The sequence below is a fragment of the Piliocolobus tephrosceles genome, chromosome 5 (assembly GCF_002776525.5).
Source record: "Piliocolobus tephrosceles isolate RC106 chromosome 5, ASM277652v3, whole genome shotgun sequence".
NCBI lineage: Eukaryota > Metazoa > Chordata > Mammalia > Primates > Cercopithecidae > Piliocolobus > Piliocolobus tephrosceles.
The window spans coordinates 132,284,629-132,302,316 of record NC_045438.1 but is presented as its reverse complement, the minus strand read 5'-3'; the positions used below and the strand labels follow the sequence as shown (position 1 = coordinate 132,302,316).

The window sequence follows — 17,688 nt, the reverse complement described above, 5'->3', positions numbered from 1 at the left end:
TCTTAACCATCTCTGGCCCTCAGAGTTTTAAGGTTAGAGTTTAGGAAATGGAAATAGCCTACTAAGAAGGAAAACTGTCCAGGAAGGAGTCTCAGAGCCTGAGCTAGGAGTTAAGAGATTGTCTTTTTGGCCAACCATAGACCTTAACCCAAGGAAGAGCAAATTGGGATAAGAGTAAAAATAGTAATAATAATAATATTATACATGTAGATTTGGCTTTTGATCATTTTCATCTACTTAGAAGTAGATTTTATTTTGTTTAGAGATCTAACCTCAGGACTTTGAATTAATTTAAACTGAGTTAGAAATTCGAATCGATCACACTAATTGAATTCTAGGCTAAATAGAATCCAGCTATTCAAATATATGTGTATTTGAACATATAAATTCACAGTGAACTACTTTTTTTTTTTTTTTCTCAAGCCTCAATCTCCGGAGTAGCTGGGATTACATGAGTCTGCCACCACGCCCGGCTAACTGTTGTGTTTTTAGTAGAGGCGGGGTTTTGCCATATTGGCCAGGCTGGTCTCGAACTCCTGACCTCAGGTGATTCGCCCTCCTCAGCCTCCCAAAGTGCTGGGATTACAAACAAGAGCCACCTCGCCCGGCCTTTTTTTTTTTTGGAGATGGAGTCTCGCTCTGTCACCGAGGCTGGAGGGCAGTGGTGCAATCTCGGCTCACTGCAACCTCCACCTCCCGGGTTCAAGCAATTCTCCTGCCTCAGCCTCCCAAGTAGCTGGGATTACAGGTGTGTGCCACCACACCCGGCTAATTTTTGTATTTTCAGTAGAGACGGTTTCACCATGTTGGTCAGGCTGGTCTTGAACTGACCTCGTGATCCGCCCACTTCAGCCTCCCAGAATGCTGGGATTATAGGCATGAGCCACTGTGCCTGGCTACAGTGAACCACTTTTTAATTAGAACCAAACCTGTCTGCATATTTCTTAAACATCTGAATTAAGATAAAAGTAGAACATTAACACATTTTCCAGATTTGCCCTGTATTTTTTTTATCAGGCTTGAATTCCTGTTCTCAGTTTGGGTATTACCAGCATTCCCACCCCCTGAAAAAAGTGTTTCTCAGTGCAGGCTGGCTGTTTTAGGTATGTTGCCTCTGAAAGTAGTGATCAAGAGAAGAAAGGCAAATGTTTTCTGGGTAATAGATTCTTGGGTGAAACTGGTTTTCTGAATCTTGGAATGGGTTGTTCCATGAAGAAGAGAGTCTGGTTCTTTATCTGTATGGTTCATTTAGCTGAATTGGCAAGGTCATAAATTCTGTAAGTTATTTAGATTTGTTCTGTTCTGTGGCTACCTGTCCTGTGATTATATACAGTACTTTTGAGCCTAGCCAGTGAGCTTACAGATGTGGGCCACTAGTCACAAGGGGAGAAGCTGAGAGAAAGAGAATGGATTAATGCAGATCCATGCCATTACTAAATACCCTGAGCTGAAGTCCTACTTATGATAAATAGGGAGGATTATATTTACAATATGTTCACTATTTTTATTCAAAGCTCTCTGAGCTAGACTTCATTCAACCAGAGCATTCCAGAAAAACATCTGCATTCTTTGGAGGCTACTTTTATCAAGATGGATTTCTTATGTGTGGTACAGTTACTTGGGAAGCATGTAAAATTGAATCATTTTCTTTATTTCTTTTTGTTTGTTTGTTTTTGAGACAGAGTCTTGCTCTGTCACCCAGGCTGGAGTGCAGTGGCACAATCTCGGCTCACTGCAAGCTCTGTCTCCCGGGTTCACGCCATTCTCCTGCCTCAGCCTCCTGCACAGCTGGGACTACAGGCGCCCACCACCTCGCCTGGCTAATTTTTTGTATTTTTTTTTAGTAGAGATGGGGTTTCACCATGCTAGCCAGGATGGTCTCCATCTCCTGACCTCGTGATCCACGTGCCTCAACTCCCAAAGTGCTGGGATTACAGGCGTGAGCCACCACGCCTGGCCGAAATGGAATCATTTTCAGACCTTTGAAAAGCAGCCAGTTCAGGCTGGAGGACAACAGTTGTGAACAGCTGAAGAGCAACACTTCCCAGCAGTTTAAGGAAGGAAATGGCAGTAAGCCCCCATTTGATTGGGAAGTCAAATCTTAGGCTGGTTGAAGATAGCAGCTGCCTGCCCTATCCTTTGTGTTATCTAACCATTCCACAGCTCATACACAGAAGTGCAGCAGGAGTGGAAGTCATGGGGTCATTTAGACTGCAGGGGATCTGACAGAGGGAGGAAGGATGGGGAGAGGCGAATAAGAAAAGCTCTCCTCCCTGTTCCCTCATGACTTCTGAGTTCATGCTAACAGCAAGCCTGTCTCTCTGAAATGCAGTAAACTGCTGATAAGCCTAATGCCTACCCTCTTCTACTTGATCTGAAAATCCCATCATTAGTTATTCTTTGTATTGAGTAAGGCCATTTTTCCCCCAGAGCTCCACTATTAAGACATACCAGGAAAGCATTAACATAGCTGCATCTAACAGAAGATGAGATGTTGAAAAGTAAAGTTCAGAAATATTGATGAATGGCATATTAGATAGGTCAGTGTTGACAGACGAGGAGACAGGAATAAAAAGGAGCTTAGATGCTGTCTTCCTGAGCTGTCAGTATAGAAAAGCAGGTTCTTGGGCAGTGGGGAGGGCATGAAAGGCCACCATCTCAAAACAGATATTTTCCAAGGGCCACCTCTGCAGTTGCTGTTTACTGCATTTACTGCCAAAGAAACTCACTACAGATGAAGTTTGTGGACTTGATCCTTCATTCTTCTTTGCACACAAATGCTTAAAGCAGTTGCCTTCTTTTCCTGTCTGAAGGGAGTTTCCTAAGACTTGAGTTGTCTTGTAGGCATTGGGTCCCAGTGCTATGTTTTTAATTTATACCATGAGAGAGTGGGATGGAGTCTTCCAGAATGAGGTGGAGAAGGGAGAAGTCTTATCTGTGAAGAATCATGCTGGAGAAGATAACATTATTGCCTGGATATCTTTCAGGATGTTTGGACCAGGAAGAGAGTACAACTTCACTCGGCCCAATGAGAAGGGAGAGTATGAGATTGCTGAAGGCATCAGTGCAACTGTATTTCGCACAGTGCTGGTGTGTGGTAGCCTTTTTTGTTACATTCTCTTCCCCAGGGGCATGTGTGATCAATAGCCTTGAGAGTTCCATCAACTATGGTATTGACTTTAGGGTCTCTGGTTTCCAGTTGTTTCCTTTCTCCCTTTGTTTTCTGTTCCTGTAACTTTTAAATCTTTGCTTGTTTGTGTGTGAGCTCTATCAGTTACCAAGTTCTGATTAAACAAGTCAAGATAGCCAGGAGCTGTTTTGCCATCTAATGAATCATCCAATTTGGTGATAATTCTGGTAGCTCATTGTTTTAACAGAACCAGGAATGCATAGGGATGAAGAAGTAATTTTTCATCTTGTTCTTTGCCTACATTTTTTCTTCCTAATCTGTTTACAGGATTATTACAAAACTGGTATCATCAATTGTCCTGATGGCATCTCTATCCCAGATCTTAGAGATACATGTGATTATCTCTGCATTAATTTTGATTTCAACACTATCCGATGTCAAGATCTGAGTAAGTACAGGAGCAGCTGCCAGCTGCACTTAAGCAGCTGAACTTTGTGTTTTCTTGTAGTCACTGATTTTTTTTTTTGTTTTTGAGACAGTCTCTCGCTCTGTCGCCAAGGCTGGAGTGCAGTGGCGTGATCTCGGCTCACTGCAACCTCCACCTCCCAGGTTCAAGGGAATCTCCCTGCCTCAGCCTCCCGAGTAGCTGGGATTACACACGCCTGCCACCACGCCTTTCTAATTTTTGTATTTTTAGTAGAGTCAGGGTTTCGCCATTTTGGCCGGGCTGGTTTTGAACTCCTGACCTCAGGTGAGCTGCCGGCCTTGGTCTCCCAAAGTGCTGGGATTACAGGCATGAGCCACCAAGCCCAGCTGACATTTTCTATTATTAAACAGAAGGAGTTTCACGTGTAGGTTGAAAATCTTCTGCAGAGGCAGAGATGTGATACTAACTAACCCTTTTCCTCTCTTGGTTCAAAGCACTGTGAGGAACTGGAGCAGACAAAGGAAAACAGATAGTAGTTTCTAAATGGAGCTTGACCAGTGGGAGACCAAGCTGACAGCTTCCCTCTTGGGACTTTGGTGTCTCAACTCTAACAAACAAGGATACTGATTGTCCAACATGAGGAACAGTTCATTAATAAAGTCAAATAGCACAAATTGGCCAGGTTCTCCTAATCATTATATTGCCTTTTTTTTTTAAATTTGAGATGGGATCTTGCTGCTATGTTGCTCAGGCTGGTCTCAAACTCCTGGCCTCAAGCAGTCCTCCCACCTCAGCCTCCTGAGTAGCTGGGACTACAGGTACATGCCACCACACCTGGCTATTATTATTATTTTGTTTTGGAGACAGAGTCTCGCTCTGTCACCCAGGCTGGAGTGCAGTGGCACAATCTCAGCTCGCTGCAGCCTCCACCTCCTGGATTCAAGCAGTTCTTCTGCCAGAGCAGCTGGGATTACAGGCGCATGCCACCATGCCCAGCTAATTTTTGTATTTTTAGTAGAGATAGGGTTTACACCATGTTGGCCAGCCTGGTCTCGAACTCCTGACCTCAAATGATCTGCCACCTTGGCCTCCCAAAGTGCTGAGGTTACAGGTGTGAGCCACTGCGCCCAGCCTATAATTACTAACTTAGTGTTTGCTAAGTGCTTTATAGATATGGACTTGCTTAAATCTTTTTTTTTTTTTTTGAGACGGAGTCTTGCTCTGTCGCCCAGGCTGGAGTGCAGTGGCCGGATCTCAGCTCACTGCAAGCTCCGCCTCCCGGGTTTACACCATTGTCCTGCCTCAGCCTCTGGAGTAGCTGGGACAACAGGCGCCCGCCACCTCGCCCGGCTAGTTTTTTGTATTTTTTAGTAGAGACGGGGTTTCACTGTGTTAGCCAGGATGGTCTCAATCTCCTGACCTCGTGATCCGCCCGTCTCGGCCTCCCAAAGTGCTGGGATTACAGGCTTGAGCCACCGAGCCCGGCCATAAATCTTTAACAATCCTGAAAGATGGGTGATAACCTCATTTAAGAAATCAGCTTGTTCAGAGCTCTAGGCATTAAGACTAGGATTAGAACTCAGATGGTCTGACTGCAAATTCCATGCTCTTATTACCTGGGCTTCCTGAAATTATTTAAATAACTATTCTTTGAATTTCATGATACATTTCCCTGCATGTTGCATGAAGTACATGTGATTTCTCTACTGAGTGTATTACACATTTAGAGTAAGTCCTTTGGTGTCACCAAAATTCAGATTATTCCTCTATTATGGTACTCTAACTCCATGAAATCAGGATCCAAACCATCTTCAGAAGAGGTACTACAAATGATGATTTCATCTCTTACAGAATTAACATTTATGGTCTGACCTTGTATGTCCAACAAAACCCCAACTGATCAGAATGCTCAAGGATTATTAAACATGAGTAAATTGAAGAGTGGTAGAATAGGAGACATACCTTAACAAAGCTTAATTATCACCTTGGAGCAGGAAACAACCTCTTTGCCTTTAAATGTGCCACTTCTCTGAACCTCATCAATGATAACAGCCATTCCCTCATAGTCTTTTTCTCTCCAGTAATATGTGCATTTAGGCAGAAAGCATGTTCACCTACATTTTCTCTCTGCAGGTGCTTTACTCCATGAACTGTCCAATGATGGTGCTCATAAGCAGTTTGATCACTACCTCGAAGAGCTGATCTTGCCTATTATGGTGGGCTGTGCTAAGAAAGGAGAGCGAGAGTGCCACATTGTTGTGCTGACGGATGAGGATTCTGTGGACTGGGATGAAGACCACCCTCCACCAATGGGGGAGGAATATTCCCAAAGTAGGAGCTTCTGGCATGGTGTAGATGTTTTCAGCAAGAAACTCGCTACCTGGAGTAGCAGCTTGATCCTAGAACCAATGTGAATATCAATATTGAGCCTGTGATGAGCACACTCACCTGGATGACAAATCCCTAGTGATGCAGGTCTAGCCTTTATGCTGGGGAACACAGGGAATGTTGTTACACCATTCACTCTTTCTCTGGTGTCTCGTATTGTGTAAGATACTGAGGCAGCACATTAAATGATGGTGTCATTCTTCTCTTAATTCATTTTTAAATCCTTTTGAATTGGTAATCAGAATTCAAAAAACATAACAGGATATACACTAAAAAGTCTTATTCTCCTGCCCCATCTATCCAGTTTTGCTTCTCAATTTCTTTTACGGGCTTCCAAGTATATTCAATGTACATAGATAACCAATTACTTGTTTTCTCCTCCTTTTTCATGTACCATATTATACAACTGTTCTGTGCCATATGTTAACAAAAATCTTTGATATTATGGGCCGGGCGCAGTGGCTCACGCCTGTAATCCCAGCACTTTGGGAGGCCGAGGCGGGAGAATCACGAGGTCAGGAGTACGAGACCAGTCTGGCCAACATAATGAAAGCCCATCTCTACTAAAAATACAAAAAATTAGCCAGGCATGGTGGTGCGTGCCTGTAGTCCCAGCTACTCAGGAGACTGAGGCAGGAGAATCAGGTGAACCTGGGAGGCAGAGGTTGCAGTGAGCCGAGATCACGCCATTGCACTCTAGCCCAGGTGACAGCGTGAGACTCTCTCAAAAAAAAAAAAAAGTCTTCGACATTCTTTTTCTGTGGCTCTATAGTATTCCCTTGCACAAATGTGCCATCATTGATTTAACCAGCCGTTACTGGACATTTAAACTATTGGCCAGGCGCAGTGGCTCATGCCTGTAATCCCAGCACTTTGGGAGGCCGAGGTGGGCGGATTGCTTGAGGTCAGGAGTTCACAACCACCGTTGCCAATATAGTGAAACCCCGTTTCTATTAAAAATACAAAAATTAGCTGGGCGTGGTGGCTCATGTCTGTAATCCCAGCTACTCAGGAGGCTGAGAGGCAGGAGAATCACTTGAACCCAGGAGGTGGATGTTGGATGTTGTAGTGAGCCGAGATCACGCTACTGCACTATAGCCTGGGTGACAGAGCGAGACTCCATCTCAAAAAAAAAAAAAAATTGTACCTTTATAATTTTGATAGATGTTGCCAAATTATGCTCCATAAAATTTGTACCAATTTACACTCACAAAACAATACATGACAGGTTTGTTTCCCACCCCCTCACCAAAACAGTGGCTTTTTTTTTTTTTTTTTTTTTTTTTGAGACAGAGTCCTGCCTCCTAGGTTCAAGTGATTCTCATGCCTCAGCCTCCCAAGTAGCTGGGACTACAGGTGTGTGCCACCATGCCTGGCTAATTTTTGTATTAGTAGTAGAAACAGGGTTTCACCATGTTGGCCAGGCTGGTCTCAAATTCCTGACGTCAAGTGATCCACCCATCTCAGCCTCCCAAAGTGTAGGATTATAGGCGTGAGCCACCATGCCTGGCCAACAGTGGCTTTTGAAAAAATTTTTTTACAGATAGAATCTTGCTTTTTCACCCAGGCTGGAGTACAGTGGTGCAACCATGGCTCACTGCAGCCTCAAACTCCTAGTCTCAAGTGATTCTCCCACCTCAGCCTCCAAGTAGCCTGGGCTGCAGGTGTGTGCACCATGATTGGCTAATTTTTTGTGTGTGTGTGTAGAAATAGGGTCTATGTTGCCTTGCCTAGGCTAGTCTCAAACTCCTGGCCTCAAGCCGTCTTCCCGCATCTGCCACCCAAAGTGTTGGGATTACAGGTGTGAGCCACTGTGCCTGGCCCCAAAAGTGTTTTTAAGACTTTTATCTTTGCTACTTTCTTAATAGGTAAAAAACCGTAGAATCTCATGATTGGCATGAGTTTTAATTACGTTTCTTATTTCATCAGTGAGGCTGAATTTTTTTTTTTTTTTTTTTTAGATGGTATCTCTCTCCTCTTGGCTGGGCTGGAGTGCAATGGCATGATCTCGGCTCACTGCAACTTCCCGCCTCCCAGGTTCAAGTGCTTCTCCAGCCTCAGCCTCCCAAGTAGCTGAGATTACAGGCAGGCACCCACCATGACGCCTAATTTTTGTATTTTTAGTAGAGACAGGGTTTTACCGAGTTAGCCAGGCTGGTCTCCAACTCCTGACTTCAACTGATCTGCCTGCCTCAGCCTCCCAAAGTGCTGGGATTACAGGTGTGAGCCACCACACCCAGCCCAAACCTTTTTCGTTTTCAAGAGCCATTGTAATTTCCTTTTTTGTTAATGGTGTTTGTGCCTTTTGCCCATTATAAAATCAGATTGTTAGTTTTTTACTTAGTGATTTGTGAAAGTTCTATTTGTGGCAGCTCTTTCTAATTAAGGAAATTAGCCTTTTATGAGTTGCAAGTATTTTCTCATTCAGTTGTCTTTTTAGCTTTGGTAAATGGTAGTTTAGGCTATGCAGAGATGTTATATTTCTATAATCATCAGCTTTTATGACTTCTAGGTTTAACATTGTACCCAGAAAGTCCCCACCCTGAGACTATAAAAATTTCTCTTATGGTTTATGTATTATTTAACATTAATCTTTGATCCATCTGGATTATTTGGGATTAGTGGTCAAGTATATCTTTCATTAGTTTGATTCTGTTAGCTTATCTCTTTCCTCTTAGGTCTTTACTCCATGGCTAACCCCTATTTTTTCTTTTACAGTTCTTTATAGCTCCAAGCTCTACAGATTCTTCAAATATATTGAGAATAGGGATGTTGCAAAAACAGTGTTAAAGGAACGGGGCCTGAAAAACATTCGCATTGGAATTGAAGGTAAAAAAAAAAAAAAATCCCAGTCAATATTTAGGTTGGGTCTATGGCCACAGCTTATGTCCTCAAAATTTAGCCTCCAGAGGGCCTAGAAAATAGGCATACATGAAAACCACATTCTTACTCAAGTTTGAAGGGTTCCTGTTTTTGTTTTTGTCATTTTTCTTTTCATTTTATCTCCAGTTGAAAATGGTTCAGAGCAGCCACAGAAACAAGTTCGAGTTTACTACTTCAGGATAAAGAGCAGTGAGGGCAAAGGACAGTGGTAAGGAGATACAGCAGGGTTTGGGGGCTCACCAGGTGAGAGCGTCATTCTGCCACCAGTCTTGGTGAAGATGTTTCTGGCATCTGGAAGGGTCCTTCTGAAAAAATAACTTGGGGACTCACAATTTAAGATTATTCCAGCCGGGCGCAGTTTCTCATGCCTATAATCCCAGCACTTTGGGAGGCCAAGGCAGGCGGATCACTTGAGGTCAGGAGTTTGAGACCAGCCTGACCAACATGGAGAAACCCCATCTCTACTAAAAATATAAAACTTGCATTTTTGTATGGTGGCACATGCCTGTAATCCCAGCTACTCAGGAGGCTGAGGCAGGAGAATCACTTGAACCCGAGAGGCAAAGGCTGCAGGGAGCCGAGATTGTGCCATTGCACTCCAGCCTGGGCAACAAGAGTTAAACTTTGTCTAAAAAAAAAAAAAGATTATTCCATACTTTTGAGGAATGTCTGAATATATTAACAGAACTACTTTGAATGATCTTGAGCAGTGGCTCCCAACCTGTGGTCCCCGTGGAAGGCTCTAAAGAGACTGATTCCTGGAGAGTGCTAAAGTCATCTGGTCTCCCCTGTGTGGATCTTTTTTTTTTTTTTTTTTTTTTTTTTGAGATGGAGTCTCACTCTGTCGCCCAGCTGGAGTGCAGTGGCACCATCTCAGGTCACTGCAAGCTCTGCCTCCTTGATGCACGCGATTCTTCTGCCTCAGCCTCCTGAGTAGCTGGGACTATAGGCACTCGCCACCAGGCCTGGCTAATTTTTTTGTATTTTTAGTAGAGATGGGGTTTCACCATGTTAGCCAGGATGGTCTCGATCTTCTGATCTCGTGATCCGCCTGCCTCGGCCTCCCAAAGTGCTGGGATTACAGGTGTGAACCACCATGCCTGACCTCCTATGTGGATCTTTGACTCTTGTGCTTTGCTACTCTTGTTGCCTCATTTCTGCCCACAGAACCCGTCAGAGCTTCATTGTGTCTGACTTAAGTTGAATTTAAAGTTGGAAGACTTTTTTTTTTTAAGAGACAGGGTCTCACTCACTCTTCTGCTCACACTGGAGTACAGTGACACAATCATGGCCCACTGCATTCTTGCCTTCCTGGGCTCAACTGGTCAGCCTCCCGTGTAGCAGAGACCACAGGCACACACCACTGTGCTCCATTATTATTATTTTTTAATCTTTTTTCTAAGAGATGAGATCTCCCTATGGCCCAGACTGGTTCTGAACTCCTGGACTCAAGTGATCCTCCCGCCTTGGCCTCCCAAAGTGCTAGAATTACAGGTGTGAGCCACAGTGCCCAGCCTTGGAAGACATTTTTGAGATTATTAAATCTCCTCCTACTCGGTCTTTCCCTTGTCTCTTAGGTGCATTTCCCAGAACAACCCATTAAACTGTTTTACCATTAGAACATTATGCCATACATATTTAATAGATAACGGCCTCCCTCTCCTGCGTGCCTTCTAGTTAATAGCCTTTGAAGCTACTTTGACTATTTTTCCCATTTCCATGTGACAGACTTTCACATATTTTAGGCAGCATCTTTGTTTTTTCTTTAGGCTAAACACTCCACATTTCCTTAACTATTTCTCATATAGTATGCCCTCTAAGCAACAGAATTAAGAGGCTTGGGTAGCCATGCCTTGGCAGGATTTTTGTTCTATAGTGTTGTTGCCAGCAACAACAGGCTCCTGAACTAGTTAGAGGCTTCTCTCCTTTCCATTAGAAGGGATAGAATTCTTGTTACTTCTCAGATTAGTTCCTTCTAGGGACAAGACCTACTATCTGACTAAAAGGAAGTGAACATGTAGGTGACTGGGGCTGGGAGAGCATGGGGCAGGGACTGGTCACTTTCCACATATTTTCTGTGCTGTGATTTTGGGAGAAAACTGATGTGGTTATGAAGGAGAAAGTATGGACAGCAGAGTGAGCACAATATGTTAGTCATGAGAATGGCCTTTTTCCGTTGCAGGTTACCCTACCTGTAAAGAAAAAATTAAGAGAAGGCCTGGTGGCCGGTCTGAAGTCATCTATAATTACGTACAACGCCCCTTCATCCAGATGTCATGGGAAAAGGAAGAAGGGAAGAGTCGCCATGTGGATTTCCAGTGTGTTCGAAGCAAATCCCTCACGAATCTGGTAGCTGCTGGAGATGATGTCTTGGAGGACCATGAAATATTAATGCATCACCCACCCCAAGTGGATGAACTTGACCGGCTAAATGCCCCACTTTCTCAGATGGCTTCTAACGACTTTCAGGATTAGGGCCAGCTGTGGGTCTACCCCTTGTGGGAGCCCATCTCACCTAGGATGCCTGCAGCCAGCCCTCCCTCATGATTTGTGTCACCCTGAGTAGGAGACATGCTTCTCCGCTATCCTTTTCCTTTCTCCCATAATTAACATGTGTCCTTTTCAGTAAGTCTGTGCCTCTGGCAGAGGATGAAGAAGTACTCAAATTAGCTACCATCTTTGCAGCAGCCCTGGTAACTGGAAAAATTTGGGTCTGGTTGCTGTTCACTGAGTCTTTGTGTAACGGCAAAAGCAGGAAAGGGAGTCAAGACTGTTGCCTCGTGTTTAGCAAAGCAGTCCTTATCCTTTATACTCTGTTCTTGGGTTTTGTTTTTGTTTTGTTTTATACCAGGCAAATTGCTTAGTAGCAAAGGGACCAAACTTAAAAGGTGACAATCTCTAACTTTTAAAAACAGGCACCAATCGGATGCTCATTAGAGGTTAATGAAGATGCCATTCTTGGTGGCCTCTGCTCCCAAATTGCATCTGGAAAGAACTAGGGTCTCGTTCAGAATGTCCAAAAGGAAATTCCTAAGAGGTTAAATTCAGATTTGCGTCTCATTAACGCAGTGAACAATTCAAAACCACAGATTCTTTGGCAGGAAGGATAATGGAATAACAATGTTGATGACACCTTTTTAGCTTCAAGGTTTTGGAGTCTAAAAACAAATGGATGATTCATTTGGAATGAAACTCACAACACAAGTAGAAGAACCTCCAAATCAGGCCAATTGGGTTATCCTGGTTTGGAATCTGGTGTGAAACCATAGGTCTTAACACTCTGGAGCAGCACAGTGCTGTGGATGTGGCTAGGAGACCTTAGATATGGCTTAAAGGCTTTTAAGATGAGGACAGAAATTGCTCACAATTGCTCAGTTTCTCAACAGAAAGACGTGTAAGAATGCCAGCATGGGGTGTATGGGGTGAAGCTAGGTGGGAAGCATCATCTGCACAGTCGCTATCCTAGCAGGATTTTTCTCTGTATCTTTTCATACCATGGGATTTTTGGATATCAGTGTATTTTGGTTCTTGAAAGAGCCTAATAGCTGCTCACACATTGGGTAAGAAAATTATACTAATGTCATCCCTAAAGGAATGGTGAGTTGAATGGAAATTAAGCCCAGTCATTTTATTTGATCTATCAGCTCTATTATCAGTACATGATCACCCAGATCACCCTCCTCAGCCCCCACAGTGCTGAACCATCTTCCTTCCTCTTCTCCATGGCTATTAATAGTATGGCTAAATTTAGAGTCCAGAGCCAGATATAAGTATTTTGGGATTATCTCCCAGTTTGTGGTAGAAGCTGACTGGAATACAGGTTGAGTATCTCTTATCCAAAATGCTTGGGACCAGAAAGGTTTCAGGTTTCCGATTTTGGAATACTTAAGTATTAATCTGAAAGGCTTTTGAACATCATGTCGGCACTCAAAAAAAATAAGATTTTGGAGCACTTCAGATTTTGGATTTTTGGATTTGGGATGCTCATCCTGTGTAGGAGAGGCTACTCAATTCCATGTAATGACCTAGTCATAATCATCCAAAGATAAAAGCCGGGTAGATGTTGAAAGCTCTTTCCAGGGCTGAAGAAGTGTTCTTATGTTCTCTACATGTGACTGGCATCACTGTGGAAATTAATGTTCTTCCCTAGGACGTAGTAAGTGGTTAAATTGAGCTATCCCCCACCAGATGACTATTGGCATCCATTTGCAAGGCCAATGGCCTAGATTACGGGTTAGGATTATTTGTAGCTAGAAGGTAATTTTATTTCTATGAAACTAATTGGCTCATATTTGAGGTCAGGTTTGGCCTTGACCTTACCAGTACATTTATACCCACTACCAGTTGACTAGCCCAGATAATTGTTAAATGGTGCTTCCTTTCTGCTTCTCAGTAGACTTTCATGCCATTACAAAGGAAATTTGAATTACCTAGTGTTTGTATATTCCATGATAAGTATGTATAACTTCTGTTTCACAGTTTAGGTATTGTTAACATTTAAGTGTAAACATGCCACAACTAACACTTAAAAATGAAAACTAATTAGTTCTTGCTTAGGGAAAATACCAGTATGAAGTATGGCATATACTTGACACTGTTCTGTGTAACCCTTTACTTTGCTCAGGCTTTCCAGATTGAGGTCTTTTTTCCCCCAAATTAGGTTAACATGCATTTAACCCCAACCTGTGGGGTTTGAGTAAGCTGGAAATCTTTGACGGTAGGCTTTCTAGTGTCACGAGGTGGTGGTGACTGAAGGAAAAGCTGGGATCACAGGTTCCTTCTGGTGGAGAGGAAGGTTTATGTCTATGCCCCTCCCATCACCCTCCACCTGGAGCTCACCCACGCCTGCTGCATTCCCAGAGGCAGGCCATTCTGCAAAAGCAGGACCTCTCAGTTCTCACAGAAACAAGGGCTGGGTTGAGGTCACCCCCTTCATAGTTGGTTACTGGTCAGATGGGTAAGAGGCATTTCTAATTGTAAAAAGGTAGAACTTGGGTTTGGTGTTTTCTTCTAAGTGCCTAAATAAAGCAAGCCAGGCTGTTGACAGAGAAACATTTTCATAAGAAAATGGTTTTAGCCAGAGTAATCGGCAAGCCGAGATTAACCCGAATCTGAAGTTTAGAATCTTGAGTTTGCATCTGCATCATACCATGCTGTTTCGATGAGGAAACATTTGCCACTGAGAAGTTGGAGGGCGGGCAAGATGACGGTGTTAAAGCGAGTCAGATCATCTAATGGTTTCCCCTAAGCCCTGGAAAGGCTTATAATGTATTGTTAACATTTGAGTGTTCTGAAGTTAAAAAGCAAGGGTTTTTGGCCAGGCCTGGTGGCTCACGCCTGTAATCCCAGCACTTTGGGAGGCCAAGGCCGGCAAATCACTTAAGGTCAGGAGTTTGAGACCAGCCTGGCCAACACAGTGAAACCCCGTGTCTACTAAAAATACAAAAAAAATCAGCTGGGTGTGGTGGTGAGCACCTGTAGTCCCAGCTACTTGGGAGGCTGAGGCAGGAGAATTGCTTGAACCCGGGAGGTGGAGGTTGCAGCAAGCCAAGATCGTGCCACTGCACTCCAGCCTGGGCAACAGAGCAAGACTCTGTCTCAAAAAAGAAAGAAAAAAAAAAAAGGTTTTGGCTGGGTGCAGTGGCTCATGCCGGTAATCCCAGCACTTTGGGAGGCCACGGTGGGAGGATCACTTGAGGTCAGGAGTTAATAGCCAGGCATGGACATGGCAGTGCATACCTGTAGTCCCAGCTACTCAAGAGGCTGAGGCAGGATGACTCCTTGAGCTCAGGAGGATGAGGCTGCAGTGAGACATGATGACGCCACTGCACTCCAGCCTGGATGGCAGAGCAAGACCCTGTCTCAACATTTTAAGTCAAGGGTTTGTAGTAATGTATTCAAAGCCACTTCTTGCCATCACTTTGCAATTGTTGAAATGGGTATACTGAGCTCAGAAAGCAAATCTGATGCCTTCATGGGAGACGGAGCCATATTTGTGTTCTGGGTGGGATCACTAGTGCAGGAGAACATTACATTTTCTTCTGAAGGCAAAATGCTTGCAGGTTTTGCCTCTTTACTTTGTATTTACTTTTAAAATTGCACTTGTTCACGTACCAGTGTTTACGAAATCCTGTATTTGGGATGCTTTTTCTATAATAAAATATCATTTGAGTGTCGGTTTTTTTTTTTTTTTTAGCAGAAAGTAAAATTAGAAATAAAGATGTTGGGCTGGGCGCGGTGGCTCATGCCTGTAATCCCAGCACTTTGGGAGGACAAACGGGTGGATCACTTGAGGTCAGGAGTTCGAGACCAGCCTGGCCAAGGTGGCAAAACCCTCTCTCCCCTAAAAATACAAAAATTAGCCAGGCGTGGTGGCACATGCCTGTAGTCCCAGGTACTGGGGAGGCTGAAGCAGAAGAATCACTTGAACCTGTGAGGCGGAGGATGCAGTGAGCCGAGATTGTGCCACTGCACTCCAGCCTGGGTAACAGAGTGAGACTCCGTCTTAAAAAAAAACAAAAGTAGGTGGGTCTTTGAGGACTTCACTGCCAAGGTGGTAGTTGAAGCCACAGTATGGAGATCACCAAGAGATCACATGACTGAAGACGGCAAAGGCACCAGCACCAACATTTAAGTGTTGTGGAACTAGTAAGGAAGTCAGGGAGATGGAAGGAGAGTTTGTTTGTTTTAAAGGTTAACAGTGTGAATGCAGCAGATCAAGATGAGGACTGAAGGGAACCCAATGGATATGGCAGAACACCAGTGACTAGAGGAGTGATAACAAATACAAGCATGTTTTACACAGCAGATAATTAATACTAACATTTCACACATGGGACAGAGACCAGATGAGCATGGATTAAAGTGGAGAAGTGAGAAACAAAGTAAAAGTGACTGCAGAGTATTCCTTATGCTCTTCACAAAAGTAATACCTATTCATAGATCCATGCCTCCACCACAACACAGGAGCATAACGACCAGCCTACAAAACCCTGGACTGCTCACTTGTTTTCCTTCTGCTAAATCACTGCTGCCTAAATAAAAACATCTCTAGGATGCTTCACTAAGCTACTTACAACTCTGGGTTGGCTTGTCATCACTGTCACATCAACACTAATGTAAATAAGGTGATGCTACATTCCATTAAGCCACTTGGAGGGAATTCTTTCAAACTGATCTGCAATTCAGAACCACGGTGAGCTCCCTGTTGCCTCACCAGACTGCCTGGAACTGAGCTCTGTACGTCACAGATGCTTGAATGTTGCTTGGGCAAAGTGTCTTATCTCTGAAAACGTGCGTGAAAAAGCATCAGGGAGGCTGTTTTTGTCAGTGTTGGCTTTGATGGATCATTCCAGAGAAATATGCTCTGTAGGAAATGAAAATACCATTCACTGAATCCTTCTGAATTCAATTAAAAACACCACTTGGGTTACACAGAAGCCAAGGAGAACCAGGACAAGGCGATCTAAAAAAGTGCTTTCCAAGGAAGTAAGTCTGACAAAGAGCATTACCTACTGATGGCAGAGGGGGACTCCTATTAGGCCGTATAGATGAGTTTTCAAATTGGCAATCTGTTTTGCAGAACCTGAGTATTAATCCTGAAGCAACTCATGTGAATCTTACTTCTGACCTTTTGTTTTTTTTTTTGAGACAGTCTCACTCTGTCACCCAGGCTGGAGTGCAATGATGGCACGATCTCAGCTCACTGCAACCTCCACCTCCTAGGCTCAAGTGATTCTCCCACCTCAGACTCCTGAGCAGCCGGGACCACAGACACGTGCCACCACACTAATTTTTTGTATTTTTGGTAGAGGCAGGGTTTCGCCATGTTGCCCAGATTGGTCTTGAACTAACTGGGCTCAAGCGATCCACTCACTTCAGCCTCCCAAATTGCTGGGATTAAAGCGTGAGCCATCATACCCAGCCCTTTGAAAGTAATTCTAAGAGCAACAATGGATCAAGCTGGTAACCACCCATCAACACTCAGAAAAGCAGCCTGGGTAATTGAGATGCAGGGGAGGGGAGTACGAAATAAATGCCAATCAACCAAGCCAACTAAAAAGAAACAGGTACTGAAGAAAATGGTGACGCACTCCTGAACTGGGAGACCGAATGATATGATTTTGGTTTCACTTTAGTATGCAATAGTTACATATTATTTTCTCACTCCCCCAATGAGAGTAGGAAACAGAATTTCTGTGAACAGGATCAACACTGAGCCAGTGTTGCCCAACATGTTTCTTAGGATTTATAAGCCTTAGAAAGACATTACCCATTTTGGCTGCATTTAGCTTTCTCTGCCTGCAGTTTCTACTCTAGTTGGTCTTTGCCCCTCCCTTCTTGACTCCTTGAGGTGCTTTTCCCTACCCAGAAAGGGGCTAATAAGTGGGGCATATGGGACTCCTCCAGTACACAACATCTCAGAGACAGAACCCTGCTCTGATGGACCCAGGGCTGAACAATTCCTTTTCTTTTCTTTTTTTTTTTTGAGACGGAGTCCCGCTCTGTCACCCAGGCTGGAGTGCAATGACACGCTCTCAGCTCACTGCAACCTCTGCCTCCCGGGTTCAAGCGATTCTCCTGCCTCAGCCTCCTGAGTAGCTGAGACTACAGGCTCGTGCCACCATGCCCAGCTAATTTTTGTATTTTTAGTAGAGACAGGATTTCACTGTGTTAGCCAGGATGGTCTCGATTTCCTGACCTTGTGATCCCCCTGCCTCGGCCTCCCAAAGTCCTAGAATTACAGGTATGAGCCACCGCACCTGGCCAACATTTCCATCTTATGAGCTCATGAGATTCCTGGTTGACTACAGTTTGGGAAAAAATGGGGCTAGGCTGTAAAGGGCTGTACAAAAGGTCC

At 44.0% G+C, this 17,688-nt stretch overlaps 1 protein-coding gene across 4 annotated transcripts in view; it reads left to right on the top strand.

Moving 5' to 3' along the window:
* KCTD20 (potassium channel tetramerization domain containing 20) overlaps positions 1-14,995 on the top strand; it is a 56,833-nt gene extending 41,838 nt beyond the window's left edge. For 3 of the 4 annotated variants that reach the window (XM_023212655.2, XM_023212656.3, XM_023212654.3), the window contains 5 exons: positions 2,988-3,090; positions 3,458-3,578; positions 5,691-5,888; positions 8,664-8,774; positions 11,011-14,995. In XM_023212655.2, coding sequence (XP_023068423.2) covers positions 2,988-3,090; positions 3,458-3,578; positions 5,691-5,888; positions 8,664-8,774; positions 11,011-11,303 — 826 coding nt within the window. In that variant the 3' untranslated portion in view covers positions 11,304-14,995. Of the gene's footprint in view, positions 1-1,906; positions 2,071-2,987; positions 3,091-3,457; positions 3,579-5,690; positions 5,889-8,663; positions 8,775-11,010 lie in introns of those variants that run through there. The other variant, XM_023212657.3, reaches the window with a different exon arrangement.
* Positions 14,996-17,688: the final 2,693 nt, after the last annotated feature.